The following is a 21349-nucleotide window of genomic DNA, read 5'->3' as shown; positions in this document are numbered from 1 at the left end:
AGGGCTGTATATTGATCGCTAAGGGCTGTATATATTAATTACTGTGGTGGGGCTATGTATATGTATTACTGGGGTGGCTATATAGATGTATGACTGGGGGCTGTACATACAGGCGTTCCCCCACTTAAGTGCACCCAACTTATAGATGATCCCTAGTAAGGCCGCAGTCACAAGTTCAGCTAGCATTGCCTTCATAAAGTTAGTGCACGGGGGGGTGGGCCACGGCGCCCGATCGCGTGTACATTTCCAGGGATACGCATATTCGATTGGTAACCAGGCCCTGGTGTCTTGCATTTAAACAATATGAGACACCGGAGTCTGGTTACCGCTGTGACCTCTGGTGAAGCTCCCTGGATGCTTAACTTTAGTCTCAGGCTGCAATGATCAGCTGTAAGGTTTCTGTAATGAAGTTTAATGAAATTTACCTGCAAATTCAACTTATGAATAAACCTAAGGAACTGACTGTATACATATTACTGGGGGCTATATATATGTGTATTACTGAGGGTCTGTAAATATGTATTACTGGGGGGGATGAATATATTTATTGTAGGGGGCTCTATATATTAATTACTGGGGGGCTGGACATATTCATCACTGGGGGCTGGATATATCTATTAGGGGATGCAAGAAAATAAATAAATAACCGTATAAGGGGTGCTGTTTATCAATTAGGGGTTACTTTATACCCTACCTATTACATGGATTACTAACTAAGGGAGGATGTTTAAATGTACACCCTATTTGGACTACATTCAATGGGGGCCTCCAGCAGATTTTGTACCTAACTGCCGCCACAAACCATAATCCATCCCTAAATTCTAGTATTAGCTAGTGTTAAGAGAAGGTCAGATTAGGTTAAACTGTGGAATGTAAATTAGAGTTGTGTTAATAGTGACTCATAGTAGATTGTTAGTAGTGTAATACACACATGTAAATGTCTGCTGGTTTATTTTGTAATGTACTGTATTCAGTGAAATGATGCTGAGATGCTAAACCAGACATGTCCATGGATGACATTTGTGCTGTTTCTGAGTTGTATTAATACTGGCTTATAGTAGATTGTTAGTAGTGTATTGTAATACACACCTGTAGATGACTGAATAGGGGCCTTAGTAGTTACACTAAGTGTAACATGGCTTGAGACTGGAAAAGCTAAGGAATAAAGTTAGTATAAAATGATGGTCAGGGTTACAATGTATACTAATTTTACTCATGACAATGATAGACTAAAATTGGTCACAATGTGACATGTGTAAATGTGATACGTGTAAATTGTTTAGGGGATTATTGCAGATTATATTAATTGATGATGGTAAGTATACTAATGTTACTATCACATTTAGTACGTGGTCAGAGATGAACAGAGTCTAATTATGTCTGTAATTATTTTGTAATGTATTCAGTGAAATAGGGCTGAGATAATAAACCAGACATGTCCATGGATGATATTTGTGCTGTTTCTGAGTTTTATTAATAGTGGCTTGTAGTAGATTGTTTTTGTAATACACACCTGTAGATGTCTGAACAGGGGCCTTAGTAGTTACACTAAGTGTAATATTGCTTGAAACTGGAAAAGCTAAGGAATGAGAAAAAATTCTGGTTAATTTGAGGCTGGAATAAGATGATGAGGTGTTGATGCCACTATATTGGTGGTTTTCTGACACTCGTGACTTGTTCATTTTAGCACAAAATTGTACCCGGCTTGTAAATTTGTAAACTCCTTTTTTGACACAGTTTTAGGCACATAATTAGAGCAGCTATAAGTTGGTCTAGGTAGTTTTATTTCACCTTCATTAATGGGAGGACAGTTTTAAACCTTTTTTGTTTGTGCGCCAAATCATTAAACCCACTAAGTTTGCGCCACAAACTTACTTCCCACTAAAAATTATAGCTTCCTTTACCGCCCTGTGCCCATATTAATAAATGCCCCCTTAATATCTGTTTTCAAAAACATTTCGGACAGTTTTTGTGGCCCAAATTACTTCAATATTCGGCAAGACAAGGGTTGAAGGACATGACTCTTTGATAAGAATAATCGGGACACCAAGTTGTCAATTTGTTAATGCATTTTTTTTGAGGATTGAAAGATGAACTGCATGTTTCAGATTGAAGGTTCTGCAGAATTGTTATTTGTTGAATAATATTAACTGATACAGGACTATCAAGGGAACTGAAAGGTCCTCTTAAATTCCTTACAAGTGTGATAGAGTGCGAGTCCCGTCGTCAGTACCCACATATTGTTATTGAAACTGTTTGCTTTATGAGTTTGTATGCTGTCACAATTTTATAAACATAAAATAGCTGATTAGTCCCACTGGCGGTATACATTTAGATAGGTCATTCGTTGTCAAAGTGCATGGATTACCCCATTTAAGTGATTCTCCATGTATTCTAAATAGGCCTTAGTTATTTAATTGCACAGAAAGTCCATTAATACAGTTAATCTCTGAGTTAATGAGTTACATAGGTAATTCGACAGAAGTTTTTCTAATGTATTTGTTTTCCCTGATCTGTGTCACGTATTTTGTCTTTAACTGTTGGCCAAATACCAAATAATCTGGTCTGTAGGATTAACACAAATACAATTTAGTTTGGGTCTTAGATCTGTCCTACTATAGGATTATAACTATATACTACTCGACCATGCCTCAAAACTGGTTTGTTATGGCAGGTTTAACACTTAAACAGTCTTAAACTGTTTGGAAGCATATACATGGTACATACGATAAAATGTAAAATAAAATTCAAAGCAAAGGTCCTGCTCACACTTGCATAATTTTAAAACTTTTCTGTGGATCAATTATTATCAAGAAATAGGAATCTCATAGAAAAGTACAAATACCAATGGGAAAACACCTAATATTTGTTGTTAAAAATGATACACAGTTTGATACTTTGAGCAAAACTGTTCTAGTTGCTCATAGTAACCATTCAGAGCTCTGCTTTCATTTTCTCACAGCAGTGAGATAAAATTAAAAAATTTTAAATTAAAAATTAAAATTAAATCTGAGCTCTAATTGGCTGCCATGAGCAACGAGAACAGTTTTGCTCTCAGACACTTCTGATAAATCTCCCTCATTGAAGCAAATTACCCCGAATCTATGATCATACATTGTGTAAAGAAGGTATTGATAACCAATCCATAGGATAGTCATAAATATCAGATTGGTGGTATCCTATAGTCCACTAGTTGGCTAAAACAAGAATAAAAAAGGAATTTCATTTCACCATAGCACTCACTGCAATCCATGTGAAGGTGAAACATTGCAGTGAACACCTGAAATAAAGTACATATTTTTTCCTGGATTCCTGCTTCACTGTGCATTGTTAACCCCTTATCACCGACACTAGTTTTCAGCTCAATGACCAGACTCGATTTTTCAAATCTGACATGTCTCACGATAATTGGTTATAACTTCGGAACGCTTTAACATATCCGGGTGATTTTGAGAATGTTTTTTCGTGACACATTGTACTTTATGCTAGTTATAAAATTTAAGTGATAAGTTTTGCGTTTCGTTCTGAAAAAAAGTGAAAATTTGGCAAAAGTTTGTAAAAATTCTTCATTTTCCAAGTTTGAAATGTTCTGGTTTCCAGACAGGATGTAAAACTCCCCAAAAAGTTTGATAATTAACATTTACAGAACATCTGCTTTATGTTCGGATGATATTTTATGCTTCTGGTCATTTTTCTAGGATGTTATGAGGTGCAGAACTTTAGGTGCGATTTTTCTTATTTTCATGAAAATTGCCAAAACTCACATTTTTAAGGGGAAAACTCAGCTTTCAAGTGACTTTGAGAGGCCTAAATAATAGTAAAACCCCATAAATTACCCCACTATAGAAAGTTCACCCCTCAACATATGTAAAACAACTTCTATTAAGTCTATTAACCCTTTAAGTGTTTTACATGGGTTAAAAAATATGGACCTGCGATTTAGAAACTATAGAATTTTTTTTGGAAAATACATTCATTTAGGCCAAAACTGACATTTTCAGAATAAATTAAATGATGAAACGCACTGCAACGCTTGATGCCCAATTCCTCCCGAGTTTACTGATACCCCATATGTGGTGGTAAACTGCTGTACGGGCGCACGGCCGGGCATAGAATGAATGGAGGCTCCATTCACTGCAGATTTGTATTGTCACATTGTACAACCTATACATTTTTATTTTTTTGGTAATGCAAACATATGAGGGCTTATTTTTTACGGGATGAGATGCAATGTATAGATAATTCATTTTGGGGGTCTATAGCTTATTCATATTTTATCTTTATTCTCTGGTTCACTACGATTGCGGTGATACCTCATTTATATAGTTTTTCTTATCTTTGCTCAATTTTCCTGAGCAAAACCAATATTGGAGAAAATCGCATTGTTTTTACTATTGACAACTTTTTAGGGCCATAACTTCTGTATTTTTCTGTTTTCAGACCTGGTTGAGGGCTTATTTTTTGCAAAAAGAGTTGTTCTTTTCAGTCGTATCATATTAGGGAACGTAACTTTTTTTGATCACTTTTTAAAACATTTTTTGTGATGGTGTTTGATGAAAAATTGTATATTACGAGTTTTTCGAGTTTATTTTTTACGTCGTTCACCGAGCGGGTTCAAGATTGATTTAGATTTATTGTACAGATTGATACGGACGCGGTGATACCAAATATGTACATTTTTCATGTGTTTTTGTGTTTTATATACTTTATTTGCATTTTATGTGTAACTGGGGAGATTATGGGACTTTTATTTATTTATTTATTTAATTATATAATAAAATGATTTCATCTTTTTTTTTTTTTTACTTTTTTACATTTTCTACTTCTTGGCTTGAACAAGCGATCGTCCGATCGCTTATTCAAGCCTTTACACTGCAATACACTTGTATTGCAGTATATAGTGAAAGTAACTGAGCATGCTGCGCATTCTCAGTTACTTACAGCCGGGTCCTGCCAGGAAAGCAGAACCCGGCGGGTAGAGGAGCTGGAAGCCCCAGGTCACTCGTCGGAACCCGGGGCTTCGGCAGGAGGGATCGGATCCCCTGGTAAGCACCGGGGGGGGAGGGGGTCCGATCCACGCGGGACACGCTTACACGCCACGGTCATGCTTGACCGCGGCGTGTAAGGGGTTAAACACCCGGGATGGGAGTTTTTCACAGCCCGACACCGGCACTTGCAGAACCCGATGTCCCGAAATCTTCTTCTGACCGCCGCTGTAGAAAGGCGTAAGCGTCAGAAGAAGTACCCTTAATGACCGCCGTAAAAAGCCGATACGGCGGTCATTAAGGGGTTAAGCAAGCTGTTTACTAGTCCCAGTCACCTGGCCAGTCCCATGCACCACTGCTTTCCAGAGAGCTCTCTCTCTCCTCCTCTCACATATCAGGCCTAGTGATCTGTGAGGAAGTAAACCTAACACTGATTGGCTAAGACTTAGCTGTCAACAAGTTCAGCCAACCAGAGTTGGGGTATATGCTAGATACAGTTGTTTTTGGCCCAACCCCACGTGAGAGGGGGTATGTACAGGAGTGGATACTACTGAAATTCGTACATATGCATTGGTGCCCGTGGGCTGGAACTTTTACAGCCCTAGAAATGCCCCTGGGAACAGGGAACTTTAGTTCACCATGTTGTATTTTTGTGCTTACTGGCCTCTCTCACTAGAGTTTACACTGTCCCCCCCTACACTGCAAATAGACATATTAGACATAATAACTTTATATTTTTGGGGATACTGGTGATAAAAGCTGCTGAGTAATGAAAGATGCTTTTTTATGCATGTTCCTCCCATGTCAGTCTTATTTTAGACATAGTGTGGGTGGATTTCTTTTGCACATACATTCTTGACCTTTTCAAGTTATTATAAGAAGAGAATTATAGTTGTTACAGTTTTGTATAGCACTTCATAATCCTCACGAAGAACTGGTAGCATAATTACCCTGGAGATTGTATAAACACTGTGTGCACATAATTTGGGTCTTATAACCTTTGTACTCACAACAGTAGGTATTGGGTTCTAGGAAGAACAGATATTGACCATGAATAAATTGTTTCTGCATAAATACTTTGGGGTCTGACAGATAGATTCACTATACAGATTTTTACTTGTGAATTCTGTGTTTACTTCTATATAATTGGTGCCACAATTGTCTGGGAGCAATTTCTGATGGAGTAATACTTGTTTTTGATGAACTTGCGTTGATGATGTTTTTATTACTATCACTCACTGTAGAAGAGAATCGATCTAGCCTCTTTTAATGTATTGACAAGGGTCACACATGAAAGATTTAACTTACCACTGTAAAGGAGATTCAGTGCCAGGTCAACTTTAATCTCTAAAAGTGAAAAAGATTTTCAAAGTTTAAAAATTTAATAAGAAAGGTGAATAATTTCAGAGATATACACACTGATGTCTGAAAAGTTAAGGAAATTATTTTTCAATGCACATGTATTTAGCTTCATCTAATATTAGTTGTCAGATTGTAAAACTTTCCACTCATATTAGTAATATCATTCTTCTTCTGTTATCATTACCATGGGTGAACTGGCCATAGAGTTTAGCGGAAGACTTCCCGGTGGGCCGCTGAAACAGCTGTTGGGACCGGTCCCTTCCTCCTCAGTTCATAAAGGGCCGGGGCCCCTCCTCCTCTCTCTCTCACTACACATGTGCGGCGCTGTCGGGCAGATCACTTCCTATACACTCCTGCACTGCCCTCCCCCTCTATGCATCCATATGATAAACTAACCTTATTATATGGATGGACAGCAGGGGTGGCAGTGCAGGCAGCCTGTTCTCCCCTGAGGAAGTTAGCCCTAGCACTGGGAGTGGCCCTGCCCTGCACGTTACAGCTGTATGTTGTGTGCAGAGGGAGAGCTGGTGCATGTTGCGTGCAGGGGGATGGGAGCTGCTGCATATTGTGTGCAGGGGATGTGGACTGCTACATGTTGTGTACAGGGGCATGGGCACTGCTGCTTGTTGTGTGCAGGGGGAGAGCTGGTTCATGTTGTGTGCAGGGGGAGAGCTGGTTTATGTTGTGAGCAGGGGAGGGGGGGCTCGTTTGTGTTGTGAGCGGAGGATGTGAGTTGTGGGACTTGTGGCTCAGGGAGGGAGGGGTTACAATGCAATGTCTAAACATGCACAGTCATGCATTGTTTTATATGTGCACATGGATACATATGTGGCTGATTTTGTTCTGATTATGGCTCTCAGTTGCCAATGTCCAAACCAGCAGTGGAGTAAAAAAAAGAAGCAGCATCACTTAATCATAGTATCATACGGTAGTATATAAGGCCGGAAAAAGTCCATCAATTCCAACCTCAAAGAATTAAACAAACGTTTTTTCCCCATAACCCGTGATACTTTTTCTCTCCAGAAAGGTATCCAGGCCTCTCTTGAACATGTACATAGAGTCCGCCATAACAACCTCCTGCGGCAGAGAGTTCCATAGTCTCACTGCTCTTACAGTAAAGAACCCTTGTCTATGTTGATAGTTAAAATGCCTCTCCTCAAGATGTAGAGGATGCCCCCTTGTCCTGGTCGCAGGCCTAGGGGTTCCCTCTACCCCGCCTTCTACATGTTACCCAACTAGCTGCCCCCTCACTCTGCACCTCCATACTTCCATCCACACACCCATCTTCCCCAGAGAGTTTGTGCTCCAGGAGAATTTATGCAACGCTAGTGGAATGTGTGACTACACCCTCAGGGCGCATTCACATGTTGCATTTTGAAACACATTACAGCTGAGGAGAGGCAATTTGCCTTATTTACAACTTACGCTTTAAAACGCAATGTGTGAATGCGGCTTCAAACTGCATCATAGTCGGTATTGAGGTGGTTTTAGGAGCAGGTTTGTTTAACAGGTGAAAGATATTACATGAACAGGTGAATTTGGTTTTGGTTTCAAAACTGATAATGATGCAGTTTTAACTGCAATGTGTGAACGTAACCCACAGTTTTTCAGATGCAGTTTTTGGAGCCAAAAGAAGGTGTGGATCGTAAGGGATAAGACAAATAATTGAAATGTGCTGCTCTTACTCCTACTTTTACTCCACTCCTGCTTTGGGCATCAAAAACTGCATCTGAAAAACTAAACGTGTGTGACGCACACAAAGGCTGTGTTCCCACAATACTTTGCGTCCCATTTAAACGCAATCCATATTTGGGCATAAAAATGGATTGATGCAAATGCTGTAAATGTAAACTAGAGATGAGCGAACACTAAAATGCTCGGGTACTCGTTATTCGAGACGAACTTTTCCCGATGCTCGAGTGCTCGTCTCGAATAACGAACCCCATTGAAGTCAATGGGAGACTCGAGCATTTTTCAAGGGGACCAAGGCTCTGCACAGGGAAGCTTGGCCAAACACCTGGGAACCTCAGAAAAGGATGGAAACACCACGGAAATGGACAGGAAACAGCAGGGGCAGCATGCATGGATGCCTCTGAGGCTGCATAATCGCACCATTATGCCAAAATTATGGGCAACAGCATGGCCATGACAGAGTGACAGAATGAAGCTAGATAGCATCTAAAACATCCAATAATTGACCCTGACACTATAGGGGACGGCATGCAGAGGCAGCGGCAGCAGGCTAGAGAGTGTCATGGCGACATACCCTAAATGGACTCAGGCTTCAAACCAATGGGTGGCAGAGAGGAACCAAAGGAGGTGAGCAAGAAGCGCTCAAATAATATCGGTACATGATAAAAGTTTGCCAGTATATTTTGTGGATTACACAGCAGGGTGGCGACAAAGTTAACATGGAAGCCATGAAAACAACCCAAAATTCTGCCTGACACAGCTCGTTTGATAAGGGGACGATGTATGGAGGCAGTGAACTAGTAGTAGATTAAAGGTGCTGCAGTTAAAACTATGTTAGTTGGATCTTGGCATGGAGCTGGCGCTCCGCTGCCAGGCGAGCTTTCGCCAATCCAAGCCCCTGTCTCTAGGCTACTCCCCAAACAGCACTTCTAAGAACCTTTTGTATAAGATCAAGTGTAGTAGCGTTCTTATAAGTTTAGGATATGCCGGGTGAGGGGAATGTAAACAGATGCGCAAGAAGCGCTGAAATAATATCCCTAAATGGTAAAAGTTTGCAAGTATATTTTGGGGATTACACAGCAGGGTGGCGACAAAGTTAACAACTTTGATGTGGAATGCCCTGTAATAGCTCTTGGGCGGTGTGCCTTTTATCGCCTAGGCTCAGCAGTTTCAGCACCGCCTGCTGTCGCTTAGCGACGGCACTGCTGCTGTGCCTAGAGCTACCGACTGATGGCGCCATGCCCACGGATGGTAATTCGGAGGAGGAGGAGGTGGAGGAGGGGTGGGAGGAGGTATAGTAGGCCTTTGAGACCTGGACCGAGGTAGGCCCCGCAATTCTCTGCGTCGGCAGTATATGACCAGCCCCAGGGTCAGACTCGGTCCCAGCCTGCACCAAGTTAAGTGTAGTAGCGTTCTTATAAGTTTGGGATATGGCGGGTGAGGGGAATGTAAACAGATGCGCAAGAAGCGCATGATGCGCATGGAGCTGGCGTTCCGCTGCCAGGCGAGCTTTCGCCAATCCAAGCCCCTGTCTCTAGGCTACTCCCCAAACAGCACTTCTAAGAACCTTTTGTATAAGATCAAGTGTAGTAGCGTTCTTATAAGTTTAGGATATGCCGGGTGAGGGGAATGTAAACAGATGCGCAAGAAGCGCTGAAATAATATCCCTAAATGGTAAAAGTTTGCCAGTATATTTTGGGGATTACACAGCAGGGTGGTGACAAAGTTAACAACTTTGATGTGGAATCCATGAAAACAACCCAAATTTCTGCCTGACACACCTCGTTTGATAAAGGGACGATGTATGGAGGCAGCTATATGGACGACTTTTGGAGGTAGCAATGGAGACAACGTGTGGAGGCTGCTATGGAGACAATTTAATTTGGATAGTGCCTGTATGTGGCAGTCCCAAACATTTTTCAAACCAGAGGAGCAGGTAGGTGGCCCTCCAGTAAAATGGGATAGATTGAGTGCCTGTATGTGGCAGTCCCAAAAATGTTTCAAACCAGAGGAGCAGGTAGGTGGCCCTCCAGTAAAATGGAATAGATTGAGTGCCTGTATGTGGCAGTCCCAAAAATTGTTCAAACCAGAGGAGCAGGTAGGTGGCCCTGCAGTAAAATGGAATAGATTGAGTGCCTGTATGTGGCAGTCCCAAAAATTGTTCAAACCAGAGGAGCAGGTAGGTGGCCCTGCAGTAAAATGGAATAGATTGAGTGCCTGTATGTGGCAGTCCCAAAAATTGTTCAAACCAGAGGAGCAGGTAGGTGGCCCTGCAGTAAAATGGAATAGATTGAGTGCCTGTATGTGGCAGTCCCAAAAATGTTTCAAACCAGAGGAGCAGGTAGGTGGCCCTCCAGTAAAATGGAATAGATTGAGTGCCTGTATGTGGCAGTCCCAAAAATTGTTCAAACCAGAGGAGCAGGTAGGTGGCCCTGCAGTAAAATGGAATAGATTGAGTGCCTGTATGTGGCAGTCCCAAAAATTTTTTAAAACAGAGGACCGGGTAGGTGGCCCTCCAGAAAAATGGAATAGATTGAGTGCCTGTATGTGGCACTCACAAAAATTGTTTCAAACAGAGGACCGGGTAGGTGGCCCTCCAGAAAAATTAAATGCATAAAGTACTATAGGTAGAGCCAGTGGGCCCTGTCAAAAAATAGCCAGTTTCCTCTGCTTTACTGTACAAAGAGCAGGAGAAGGAGGAAAATGAGGAGGAGGAGGAGGAGTGGATAAATTATTCAGGTTGAGCTTCCTTCACCTGCTGGAGATTGGAAATTAGGAGAAATCCATGCTTTATTCATCTTGATAAGCGTCAGCCTGTCAGCGCTGTCAGTCGACAGGCGTGTACGCTTATCGGTGATGATGCCACCAGCTGCACTGAAAACCCGCTCGGACAAGACGCTAGCGGCAGGGCAGGCAAGAACCTCCAAGGCGTAGAGCGCCAGTTCGTGCCACATGTCCAGCTTTGAAACCCAGTAGTTGTAGGGAGCTGTGTGATCATTTAGGACGATGGTATGGTCAGCTACGTACTCCCTCACCATCTTTCTGTAAAGATCAGCCCTACTCTGCCGAGACTGGGGACAGGTGACAGTGTCTTGCTGGGGTGACATAAAGCTGGCAAAAGCCTTGTAAAGCGTACCCTTGCCAGTGCTGGACAAGCTGCCTGCTCGCCTACTCTCCCTCGCTACTTGTCCCGCAGAACTACGCACTCTGCCGCTAGCGCTGTCAGAAGGGAAATACTGTTTCAGCTTGTGCACCAGGGCCTGCTGGTATTCATGCATTCTCACACTCCTTTCCTCTCCAGGGATGAGAGTGGGAAGATTTTGCTTGTACCGTGGGTCCAGGAGAGTGAACACCCAGTAATCGGTGCTGGAATAAATTCTTTGAACGCGAGGGTCACGGGATAGGCAGCCTAGCATGAAATCTGCCATATGCGCCAGAGTACCAACGCGTAAGAATTCACTCCCCTCACTGGCCTGACTGTCCATTTCCTCCTCCTCCAACTCCTCCAACTCCTCTTCTTCTGCCCATACACGCTGAACAGTGAAGGACTCAACAATGGTCCCCTCTTGTGTCTCGCCAACATTCTCCTCCTCTTCCTCCTCATCCTCCTCCACCTCCACCTCCTCCGATATGCGCTGAGAAACAGACCTCAGGGTGCTTTGGCTATCAACAAGGGAATATTCTTCCCCCGTCTCTTGTGACGAGCGCAAAGCTTCCGACTTCATGCTGACCAGAGAGTTTTTCAACAGGCCAAGCAGCGGGATGGTGAGGCTGATGATGGCGGCATCGCCACTGACCATCTGTGTTGACTCCTCAAAGTTACTCAGCACCTGACAGATATCAGACATCCACGTCCACTCCTCATTGTAGACTTGAGGAAGCTGACTGACCTGACTACCAGTTCTGGTGGAAGTTGACATCTGGCAGTCTACAATCGCTCTGCGCTGCTGGTAAACTCTGGATAACATGGTCAGTGTTGAATTCCACCTCGTGGGCACGTCGCACAACAGTCGGTGAGCGGGCAGTTGGAGGCGGCGCTGCGCTGCCCTGAGAGTGGCAGCATCTGGGCTGGACTTCCTGAAATGCGCACAGATGCGGCGCACCTTCGTGAGCAAATCAGACAGATTGGGGTATGTCTTGAGGAAACGCTGCACTATCAGATTTAACACATGGGCCAGGCATGGCACATGTGTCAGTCTGCCGAGTTGCAGAGCCGCCACCAGGTTACGGCCGTTGTCACACACAACCATTCCCGGCTTGAGGTTCAGCGGTGCCAGCCACAGATCAGTCTGCGCCGTGATGCCCTGTAATAGCTCTTGGGCGGTGTGCCTTTTGTCGCCTAGGCTCAGCAGTTTGAGCACCGCCTGCTGTCGCTTAGCGACGGCACTGCTGCTGTGCCTAGAGCTACCGACTGATGGCGCCGTGCCCACGGATGGTAGTTCGGAGGAGGAGGTGGAGGAGGGGTGGGAGGAGGAGGAGGCATAGTAGGCCTGAAACACCTGGACCGAGGTAGGCCCCGCAATCCTCGGCGTCGGCAGTATATGAGCAGCCCCAGGGTCAGACTCGGTCCCAGCCTCCACCAAGTTAACCCAATGTGCCGTCAGCGATATATAGTGGCCCTGCCCGGCAGCACTCGTCCACGTGTCCGTGGTCAGGTGGACCTTGTCAGAAACGGCGTTGGTCAGGGCACGGATGATGTTGTCTGACACGTGCTGGTGCAGGGCTGGGACGGCACATCGGGAAAAGTAGTGGCGGCTGGGGACCGAATACCGAGGGGCGGCCGCCGCCATGAGGTTGCGAAAGGCCTCGGTCTCTACTAGCCTATAGGGCAGCATCTCCAGGCTAAGCAATCTGGAGATGTGCACATTAAGGGCTTGGGCGTGCGGGTGGGTTGCACTATATTTGCGTTTCCGCTCCAGCGTCTGGGGTATGGAGAGCTGAACGCTGGTGGATGCTGTGGAGGATCGTGGAGGCGACGATGGGGTTTTTGTGGCAGGGTCCTGGGCAGGGGGCTGACTAGCAGCTGACACAGGGGAAGGAGCAGTGGTGTGCACGGCCGGAGGTGAACGGGCTTGTTGCCACTGAGTGGGGTGCTTAGCATTCATATGCCTGCGCATACTGGTGGTAGTTAAGCTAGTAGTGGTGGAACCCCTGCTGAGCCTGGTTTGGCAAATGTTGCACACCACAGTCCGTCGGTCATCCGGTGTTTCCTTAAAGAACCTCCACACTTCTGAAGATCTAGCCCTCGCCGCAAGAGCCCTCACCACGGGAGCTTCACTAGTTGACAGTGGCGCTGATGCACCAGCTCTGGCCCTGCCTCTCCGTCTGGCCCCACCACTGCCTCTTCCAACCTGTTCAGGTCGAGGACTCTCCTCCGTCTCAGAAGCACTGTGTTCACCCGGCCTCTCAACCCAGCTTGGGTCTGTCACCTCATCATCCTCCGATCCCTCAGTCTGCTCCCCCCTCGGACTTCCTGCCCTGACAACAACTTCCCCACTGTCTGACAACCGTGTCTCCTCATCGTCGGACACCTCTTTACACACTTCCACTACGTCAAGAAGGTCATCATCACCCACAGACTGTGACTGGTGGAAAACCTGGGCATCGGAAAATTGCTCAGCAGCAACCGGACAAGTGGTTTGTGACTGTGGGAAGGGTCCAGAAAACAGTTCCTCAGAGTATGCCGGTTCAAATGCCAAATTTTCCTGGGAGGGGGCAGACTGGGGGGGAGGAGGCTGAGGTGCAGGAGCTGGAGGAGTGGCGATTTCGGTGACATGGGTGGACTGCGTGGAAGACTGACTGGTGGTGGACAAATTGCTCGAAGCATTGTCAGCAATCCACGACATCACCTGTTCGCACTGTTCTGGCCTCAACAGTGCTCTACCACGAGTCCCAGTAACTTCAGACATGAACCTAGGGAGTGTAGCTCTGCGGCGTTCCCCTGCTCCCTCATCAGCAGGTGGTGTCTCACCCCGCCCAGGACCACGGCCTCTGACCCCTGCAGTAGTTGGACGCCCACGTCCCCGCCCTCGTCCTCTACCCCTAGCCCTCGGGTTAAACATTTTTAAAATGAGAGTTATAACTTTATTTTTTTTTTTACTTTTTTTTGTTTTTTTTTGTGTTTTTTTTTTTTTTTTTGTGTTTTTTGTTTTTTTTTGAGTTTTTAAAACCAAACAATGCTATCCTATTGCTATGGCTATTTTCTAGCCAAGTATCAAAGGAAGCACAGTACTATGCCAGATGAGATGACACTGAGTTATTGCCTAATAGAAATCCAACCCCTACTGAATTTTGCCACTTCGGCCTTTGCTATGGATATGTGCGCCACTAAGCGCAGAACACAGCGGTCGCAAGTCCCACTACAAATTGCTCAGAATTGGCAAGTACATGCACTGCAGAAACTACAGCCACCAGCAGATCAACCAGAAATCAAATATATAGAACGCTACTGTAGGCTTCAAGATCAAGAAGCTGTTTGTATTCTCCTATGGCTATTTTCTAGCCAAGTATCAAAGGAAGCACAGTACTATGCCGGATGAGATGACACTGAGTTATTGCCTAATAGAAATCCAACCCCTACTGAATTTTGCCACTTCAGCCTTTGCTATGGATATGTGCGCCACTAAGCGCAGAACACAGCGGTCGCAAGTCTCACTACAAATTGCTCAGAATTGGCAAGTACATGCACTGCAGAAACTACAGCCACCAGCAGATCAACCAGAAATCAAATATATAGAACGCTACTGTAGGCTTCAAGAAGCTGTTTGTATTCTCCTATGGCTATTTTCTAGCCAAGTATCAAAGGAAGCACAGTACTATGCCGGATGAGATGACACTGAGTTATTGCCTAATAGAAATCCAACCCCTACTGAATTTTGCCACTTCAGCCTTTGCTATGGATATGTGCGCCACTAAGCGCAGAACACAGCGGTCGCAAGTCTCACTACAAATTGCTCAGAATTGGCAAGTACATGCACTGCAGAAACTACAGCCACCAGCAGATCAACCAGAAATCAAATATATAGAACGCTACTGTAGGCTTCAAGAAGCTGTTTGTATTCTCCTATGGCTATTTTCTAGCCAAGTATCAAAGGAAGCACAGTACTATGCCGGATGAGATGACACTGAGTTATTGCCTAATAGAAATCCAACCCCTACTGAATTTTGCCACTTCGGCCTTTGCTATGGATATGTGCGCCACTAAGCGCAGAACACAGCGGTCGCAAGTCCCACTACAAATTGCTCAGAATTGGCAAGTACATGCACTGCAGAAACTACAGCCACCAGCAGATCAACCAGAAATCAAATATATAGAACGCTACTGTAGGCTTCAAGAAGCTGTTTGTATTCTCCTATGGCTATTTTCTAGCCAAGTATCAAAGGAAGCACAGTACTATGCCAGATGAGATGACACTGAGTTATTGCCTAATAGAAATCCAACCCCTACTGAATTTTGCCACTTCGGCCTTTGCTATGGATATGTGCGCCACTAAGCGCAGAACACAGCGGTCGCAAGTCTCACTACAAATTGCTCAGAATTGGCAAGTACATGCACTGCAGAAACTAAAGCCACCAGCAGATCAACCAGAAATCAAATATATAGAACGCTACTGTAGGCTTCAAGAAGCTGTTTGTATTCTCCTATGGCTATTTTCTAGCCAAGTATCAAAGGAAGCACAGTACTATGCCAGATGAGATGACACTGAGTTATTGCCTAATAGAAATCCAACCCCTACTGAATTTTGCCACTTCGGCCTTTGCTATGGATATGTGCGCCACTAAGCGCAGAACACAGCGGTCGCAAGTCTCACTACAAATTGCTCAGAATTGGCAAGTACATGCACTGCAGAAACTACAGCCACCAGCAGATCAACCAGAAATCAAATATATAGAACGCTACTGTAGGCTTCAAGAAGCTGTTTGTATTCTCCTATGGCTATTTTCTAGCCAAGTATCAAAGGAAGCACAGTACTATGCCAGATGAGATGACACTGAGTTATTGCCTAATAGAAATCCAACCCCTACTGCATTTTGCCACTTCAGCCTTTGCTATGGATATGTGCGCCACTAAGCGCAGAACACAGCGGTCGCAAGTCTCACTACAAATTGCTCAGAATTGGCAAGTACATGCACTGCAGAAACTACAGCCACCAGCAGATCAACCAGAAATCAAATATATAGAACGCTACTGTAGGCTTCAAGAAGCTGTTTGTATTCTCCTATGGCTATTTTCTAGCCAAGTATCAAAGGAAGCACAGTACTATGCCAGATGAGATGACACTGAGTTATTGCCTAATAGAAATCCAACCCCTACTGAATTTTGCCACTTCAGCCTTTGCTATGGATATGTGCGCCACTAAGCGCAGAACACAGCGGTCGCAAGTCTCACTACAAATTGCTCAGAATTGGCAAGTACATGCACTGCAGAAACTACAGCCACCAGCAGATCAACCAGAAATCAAATATATAGAACGCTACTGTAGGCTTCAAGAAGCTGTTTGTATTCTCCTATGGCTATTTTCTAGCCAAGTATCAAAGGAAGCACAGTACTATGCCAGATGAGATGACACTGAGTTATTGCCTAATAGAAATCCAACCCCTACTGAATTTTGCCACTTCAGCCTTTGCTATGGATATGTGCGCCACTAAGCGCAGAACACAGCGGTCGCAAGTCTCACTACAAATTGCTCAGAATTGGCAAGTACATGCACTGCAGAAACTACAGCCACCAGCAGATCAACCAGAAATCAAATATATAGAACGCTACTGTAGGCTTCAAGAAGCTGTTTGTATTCTCCTATGGCTATTTTCTAGCCAAGTATCAAAGGAAGCACAGTACTATGCCAGATGAGATGACACTGAGTTATTGCCTAATAGAAATCCAACCCCTACTGAATTTTCCCACTTCGGTCTTTGCTATGGATATGTGTGCCACTAAGAGCTAAACACAACGGTAGCAAGTCCCCCTGCTAATTCCTCACAAAATGGTAAAAGATGCAAATTAAAATAAAAAAAGTAGAACGTTATTGTAGCCCTAAGAAGGGCTGTTGGGTTCTTTGAGAATCACTCCTGCCTAACAGTAAGCTAATAGAACACCCTAACGCTTTCCCTGAGCAGCAGCAGCTCTCTCCCTAGCGGCATCCAGAGACAGAATGATCCGAGCAGCGCGGCCAGCGGCTAGTCTATCCCAGGGTCACCTGATCTGGCCAGCCAACCACTGCTATCGACGTGTAAGGGTACCACGTCATGCTGGGTGGAGTGCAGAGTCTCCTGGCTTGTGATTGGCTCTGTTTCTGGCCGCCAAAAAGCAAAACGGCGGGAGCTGCCATTTTCTCGAGCGGGCGAAGTATTCGTCCGAGTAACGAGCAGTTTCGAGTACCCTAATGCTCGACCGAGCATCAAGCTCGGACGAGCATGTTCGCTCATCTCTAATGTAAACATTTCATGCATACATCGTCTATAGACGCCAATGTGAAAAGTATACATTTTGCATATGTTTTCCACAAGGACATGAAAAACACAGCCCACGTTTTGATCCTTTTTTCTCAGTGAAAAATGTGTCCGTTAGCAGTAGGCAAATAACGAGATGTGGACCCAGCCTTACTGTCGCTTATGGTTAGTTGACACATGGCCATGCCTATAGAAAATTGGTCCTGCCTATATCATGGGGCCACTTTTATTTTTTTTCCAGGACAATTTTAAATTCCCAGTCCGCCCCTGATCATTAAAATATCCATTTTATAAACTACTTGCCTGTCAGACGGATGGAGCTGTTGTCAATGTTGAAAACTGCCAGAGAGGTATTTTGTAGTTTCGCAGAAAGTACTTTCTCAACTGATATATTTGTCTTCACAGCATCGGCAATATTGAAAATCAGGATAAAATTGGGTATGACACTTCCAGGGCTGGAAAAGTTAAACAAGCATATATATATTTAGAGTAGCAATAAGTAGTTTATGGAAATTTCACATGTATTATCCAAATTCACCCAGTTTTTGGTTTTGGAGATTTGATATGTGATTTGAGCATTTTTTGTGCCAGTCCCGATTAACATGTTGACCACATTAAGTAAAGCAATGACTGCAAGACCCTAAATGGCGCCATGTAAAATCCTGCAGCATGCTATGCATGACCCTTCCAGGCTATATGTAAAATATTAAAAAAAAAATCTACAGTCAGCAAATTAAACTAGATAAGAAAAAACTAAAATGAAAAAATATAATTTATCCATTGGTATCTCATCTAAAGGGAGACTGTATTTTGGCATACAAGGTAACAAAAGGTAAGCTGTACCTTAGACTAACAACTTGGGATCTGTTGTACTGGCTTTTGAGTTCTGAGTTATTAAATGCTTCATTAACCTGTAGGCAATACAATTAATTTGTAAGTAAATATTACAATAGTTTAGGAAAAAAAACATTACAGTCACATGTAATTTTAGATTTTACTATATTGACAAACTGACGAGCATGTTACATCATTCTACATGAGATTTTAGTTGTTAGTAAATATATACAGGCGGCGAACACTCGACTTACATACGACCCCTAGTTACAAACGGACCTCTGGATATTGGTAATTTATTGTGCTTTAGTCCTAGGCTACATTGATCAGCTATAACACAAAGGTGTCTGTAATGAAGCTTTATTGTTAATCCTGATTCTTATGACAAACCAACATTTTTAAAATCCAATTATCACAGAGACCAAAAAAGTTCTGGCTGGGATTACAATGATAAAATATACAGTTCCGACTTAAATACAAATTCAACTTAAGAACAAACCTACAGACCCTATCTTGTATGTAACCTGGGGACTGCCTGTATATTGCTTGAGTGAAAAATTAGGAAACGGATCTAGACAGTTTTTTGCAGAGTGGAATTGCTAAGAAAGAATAATGACTTACAAATTCTTCAATCTGAGCAGCCAGGGACTGGAATTCAAGGCTGTTACTGCGACTATACTGAGCTGTATAGTTTACGTTCACTATCCTAAAGGAACCATTATAGTAAACATTGTTGATATTGGTTGAATCTATAAAAAAACATAATTAAACAATTACATTTTTACTGCAGATTTTCCACATAACAGCTTTTGCAAAATAAAAAAAAAATTGTACAGGTTTTTCTTCTTTTGGGGTGGGTGCAAATTACTGACTACATTTCTGTTGTTTGAAACACAAAGTCTACAGAAAGAGGTAATCGCTGATATTCCTTTCTGCTGGACAAAATGGATGGATCAATTTTTGGCATAATAGAGAATAATACATATTACATATTAAATACTGCTTCAATACTTACAAAATGAATACTGATGTATCCTGTTTCATGCCTTCATCAGGGAATTTATACGAGGCAATATTCTGCTCAGCAATGTGCATAATTGAATATAGCCAAAAGTAGAACACTAAAGGATGTAAAGGCTATGGAAACATTTTTGACTTTCTCCTGACATTGACTTCAAAGTGGCATTAAGTATCTGTAGGACCACCTACACATAGCAATATTAGGCAAAATACTAAGAATAATGTCATGTGAAAGTGGGGCAGATATTTATTTTGACTGTATACCATTCAGGCTAGCTATACAAGAATAAGTATACATTTAATAAGAAAAAAGCTGAATATTTCTTACCGTGTTTTGTAAGTATTACTACTGCAGCAGTCACTGCTGCTATAATGGCCAATATTATCAAAATACTGACAACAGCTATTACTGCCGTTCGTCCAGGTGATTTCATTGGTAGACAGGATGTGTGTGATCTTAATAAAACAAAAGAAAATTATTCTTAGCTAAAAAACATTTGAGAATGGGATAGATTAACACACATTACTAGCTCTGTTATGAAACTACCATTCTTCTTTCTTCTTTAGTTGAGCTAAACCATAACAGCAGTTTTTCTTTCAAATGTGCATTATTTTGCTAGTCACAGAGATATCAAATTCATATATAAAATTCATATACTTTTTGACATTTTTTTAAATGTAAATTGTTGAAAAATATATTTTCCATATCATTATATTCTGACATCAGTAATTATTTACTAGTGGGTGAGTCATTTTTGGTGGGCAAGCTGTAGTCTCTTTTTGATCATTTTGTAAAATGTCTGACTTTTTTGTAACTTTCAATTAAAATTTGTATCTGAGGCAAAGTGGTAAATAACCAACGATTCAGGCATTTAAACACTTTTATTTATTATTATTTAACAAATAAAAGAAAGTTATTTATTTATTTTAATTAAGACATTAACTTTATGGATAATTTAAAAAATTATTTTAACAGATCTGTCATTTACATACATTAATGAAGTCAGCTCACTGAACCATAAAAGCAAATTGTATGTGACAGGGAACCTAATAAATTGGCCTAATAAACCACTATCAGTATGTGTTTAAGCAATTAACCATCAAACAGCATTCTATAGGTATGTTTGCTTCATAATGCATCAAATCAAATGGTAGATTTCCTTTAAAGGGTTTTTATTAAGCTGTGGTGTTAGTATAAGAAGAATAAGAAGGACATATTTGTGTCCCTTGCAACGGATTTGTGGCACAGCTGCACTATTCTTCATACAACACAATTTCCTACACTGAATTGGGCATATTCATGCTCAGTCAGACCGTGCGCCACATTTATTATGAAGAGTCCATCAGAAATGTGTTGCACACCCTATGTTCAAGGTGCACCAAAGAAAATGTGGGCTTTGCAGAGGGTGCCAGATTTATGCTAACGTGCGTCAGAAAACCAAAATCTGCACACTACACGGGCAAAGTGCATTTAGTGCAGTTTGCACAGTTTTTTGTAAATGTGGGCCATTGTGTTTTTGAGGATGCAATTCAGCAATATATTTTGCTGTTTTATTATAAACTATTCTATAATTTATAGAAAATGTAGAATCATTTTATTCTAAATATTGTCAATTCATTATCTAAAATATAACAATGAACTTGACACATTTTTTCTGAACGTATTTAACATTGAAGAGGTTAAAAGTCAGTTTAACAAAGAACCAGTTTGTTTGTACTATCACCCAGTTTCATTGTTCTGTCCACGGTGGGATTTCAAGAAAGTCCAGATTTTTGTTTACAAATGGTCGATGCTAGGGACATTATGGTATGATTCTTAAAACAGGCAGCAGGTAATATACTATTAGTATTAAAATCAATTATATAACAAACAATCCTTTTTTTTGTACCAACACAATTCTTTATCACAAGGAATGGGATCCTGAGTGGGAAATGCTCTTAAAGGGGTATTCCTACCAAACAAGATAGACCCTATCCATCAGTGGGGGTCTCATTAATGAGACGCC

General features: G+C 42.6%; 1 protein-coding gene across 3 annotated transcripts in view; it reads right to left on the bottom strand.

Annotated features, from left to right (window-relative positions):
- The window catches only part of LOC140101370 (transmembrane protease serine 11C-like), a 29516-nt gene extending 9726 nt beyond the window's left edge, over positions 1-19790 (bottom strand). The window contains exons 1-7 of one of the 3 annotated variants that reach the window (XM_072126602.1): positions 19672-19790; positions 18945-19072; positions 18333-18400; positions 17793-17944; positions 6294-6332; positions 1514-1579; positions 1090-1155 (exon numbers count right to left, since the gene is read on the bottom strand). In XM_072126602.1, the coding sequence (XP_071982703.1) occupies positions 1090-1155; positions 1514-1579; positions 6294-6332; positions 17793-17944; positions 18333-18400; positions 18945-19072; positions 19672-19777 (625 nt within the window). In that variant the 5' untranslated portion in view covers positions 19778-19790. The remainder of the gene's footprint in view (positions 1-1089; positions 1156-1513; positions 1580-6293; positions 6333-17792; positions 17945-18332; positions 18401-18944; positions 19073-19671) is intronic. The other 2 variants (XM_072126603.1, XM_072126604.1) reach the window with 2 other exon arrangements.
- Positions 19791-21349: the final 1559 nt, after the last annotated feature.

This window comes from Engystomops pustulosus, chromosome 1 (genome assembly GCF_040894005.1).
Source record: "Engystomops pustulosus chromosome 1, aEngPut4.maternal, whole genome shotgun sequence".
NCBI classification, from domain to species: Eukaryota; Metazoa; Chordata; class Amphibia; order Anura; family Leptodactylidae; genus Engystomops; species Engystomops pustulosus.
This window is presented reverse-complemented; position numbering and strand designations above follow the sequence as displayed.